The 1,845-nt window shown below is 58.1% G+C and overlaps 1 protein-coding gene across 1 annotated transcript; it reads left to right on the forward strand.

Annotated features, from left to right (window-relative positions):
* Positions 1-776: 776 nt before the first annotated feature.
* Positions 777-1,501, forward strand: LOC121334709 (5'-3' exonuclease PLD3-like). Its single transcript, XM_041402095.1, has 3 exons — positions 777-884; positions 981-1,102; positions 1,172-1,501. The coding sequence occupies exons 1-3, from the start codon at positions 777-779 to the stop codon at positions 1,425-1,427; spliced, it is 486 nt and encodes a 161-aa protein (XP_041258029.1). The 3' UTR covers positions 1,428-1,501.
* The last annotated feature ends 344 nt before the right edge of the window (positions 1,502-1,845 follow it).

Consider the following 1,845-nt stretch of genomic DNA (forward strand, 5'->3'; position numbering starts at 1 on the left):
CCTGGGGCACCCCAAAACCCGAATTTGAGGGATTCCCTTCCCAAAACCCGAATTTGGGGGTCCTGGGGCACCCCAAAACCTAAATAGGGGGGATTCCCTGCCCCAAAACCCCCAATTTGGGGGTCCTGGGGCACCCCAAAACCCGAATTTGGGGATTCCCTGCCCCAAAAACCTGAATTTGGGGGTCCTGGGGCACCCCAAAACCCAGACTGGGAGGATTCCCTGCCCCAAAAACTCCAATTTGGGGCTACTGGGGCACCCCAAAACGCGAATTGGGGGGTCCTGAGGCACCCCAAAACCCGAATTGGGGGATTCCCTTCCCCAAACCCGAATTTGGGGGTCCTGGGGCACCCCAAAACCCGAATTTGGGGGTCCTGGGACACCCCGAAACCCGAACTGAGGGGATTCCCTGCCCCAAAAACCTGAATTAGGGGGTCCTGGGGTACCCCAAAACCCAAATTTGGGGGTCCTGGGGCACCCCAAAACCCGAATTTGGGGGTCCTGGGGCACCCCAAAACCCGAATTTGGGGGTCCTGGGGCACCCCGAAACCCAAACTGGGGGGATTCCCTGCCCCAAACCCCAAACTGGGCTGGGGGCGCCCCAAAAACCCCAATTTGGGGGTCCTGGGACACCCCAAAACCCAAACTCGGGGGGATTCCCTGCCCCAAACCCCAAATCTGGGGGTCCCAAACCTCTTAATTTGGGATCACAGAGCCCCCAACTCCCCAAATCTCGGGGCTCCCCCCACCCCAACCTCCCACGGGAACCCCTGGGAATGGCGGTGGGGGGGGATCCTGGGAATTTCGGGGTGTGCTTCATCCTCCCCAAATTTGGGGTCTTCCTCCCCCAGCTGGACCCTCTGGATCGCCGTGAGACCCCCAAGGTACCCCTCCCCCCTCCCTTCCCCGCACCTCGGCTGGGATGAAACCCCCAAAATTAACCAAACCCCCCCCAAATTTTCGGCGCGCCCCCCACCCAGAGACGCCCCCACGGCGCCGCGCTCTTCGCCGTCCTCTCCATCCTCTTCCTCCTCACCTTCCTCCTCCTCCTCCACCCGCGCCTCCGCGGCCGCGCCGGCGTCACCTGCGGCGACTCCTGCAGGTAAGCCCGGATTTCGGGGGGCGAGGGGACCCCCAGGGACCCCCCGAAAAACCCCCCGAAATTCGGCAGGATCGCGCTGGTGGAGAGCATCCCCGAGGGCATGGCCGCGGGCGCCGCCGCCGGCCCGTCCACCTTCGAGGCGTGGCTGGAGCTGCTGGCCGGGGCCGCCCGCAGCGTGGACATCGCCTCCTTCTACTGGACACTGAGCAACGGCGACACGCGCACGCACGAGCCCAGCGCCGCGCAGGTTTGCCCTTTTTGTGCCCTTTTTGTGCCCATTTTATGTCCATTTCATGCCACATCGCCTCCTTCTACTGGACACTGAGCAACGGCGCCACGCGCACGCACGAGCCCAGCGCCGCGCAGGTTTGCCCTTCTTGTGCCCATTTTAGGCCCATTTTTTGACCATTTCTTGCCCATAATTTCCCTTTTTTTGCCCTTTTTATGCCCATTTTTTGCCCATTTTTCCCATTTTATGCCCATTTTAGGCCCATTTTTTGCCCGTTTTATACCCATTTTTGTGCCCATTTTTTTTCCATTTTTTCGCCATTTTTTCCCGGTTTTATGTCCATTTTATGCCCATTTTTTGCCTATTTTTCCCCATTTTTTGCCCATTTTATGTCTATTTTTTCCCAATTTTTGCCCGTTTTTTGCCCATTTTTTGCCCATTTTATGCCCATTTTATCCCCTCCCAATTTTTGCCCATTTTATGCCCGTTTTTTGTCTATTTTTTTCCCATTTTT

The sequence above is a fragment of the Onychostruthus taczanowskii genome, unplaced genomic scaffold, assembly GCF_017590055.1.
Source record: "Onychostruthus taczanowskii isolate IOZ18803 unplaced genomic scaffold, ASM1759005v1 scaffold1910, whole genome shotgun sequence".
Taxonomy (NCBI): domain Eukaryota; kingdom Metazoa; phylum Chordata; class Aves; order Passeriformes; family Passeridae; genus Onychostruthus; species Onychostruthus taczanowskii.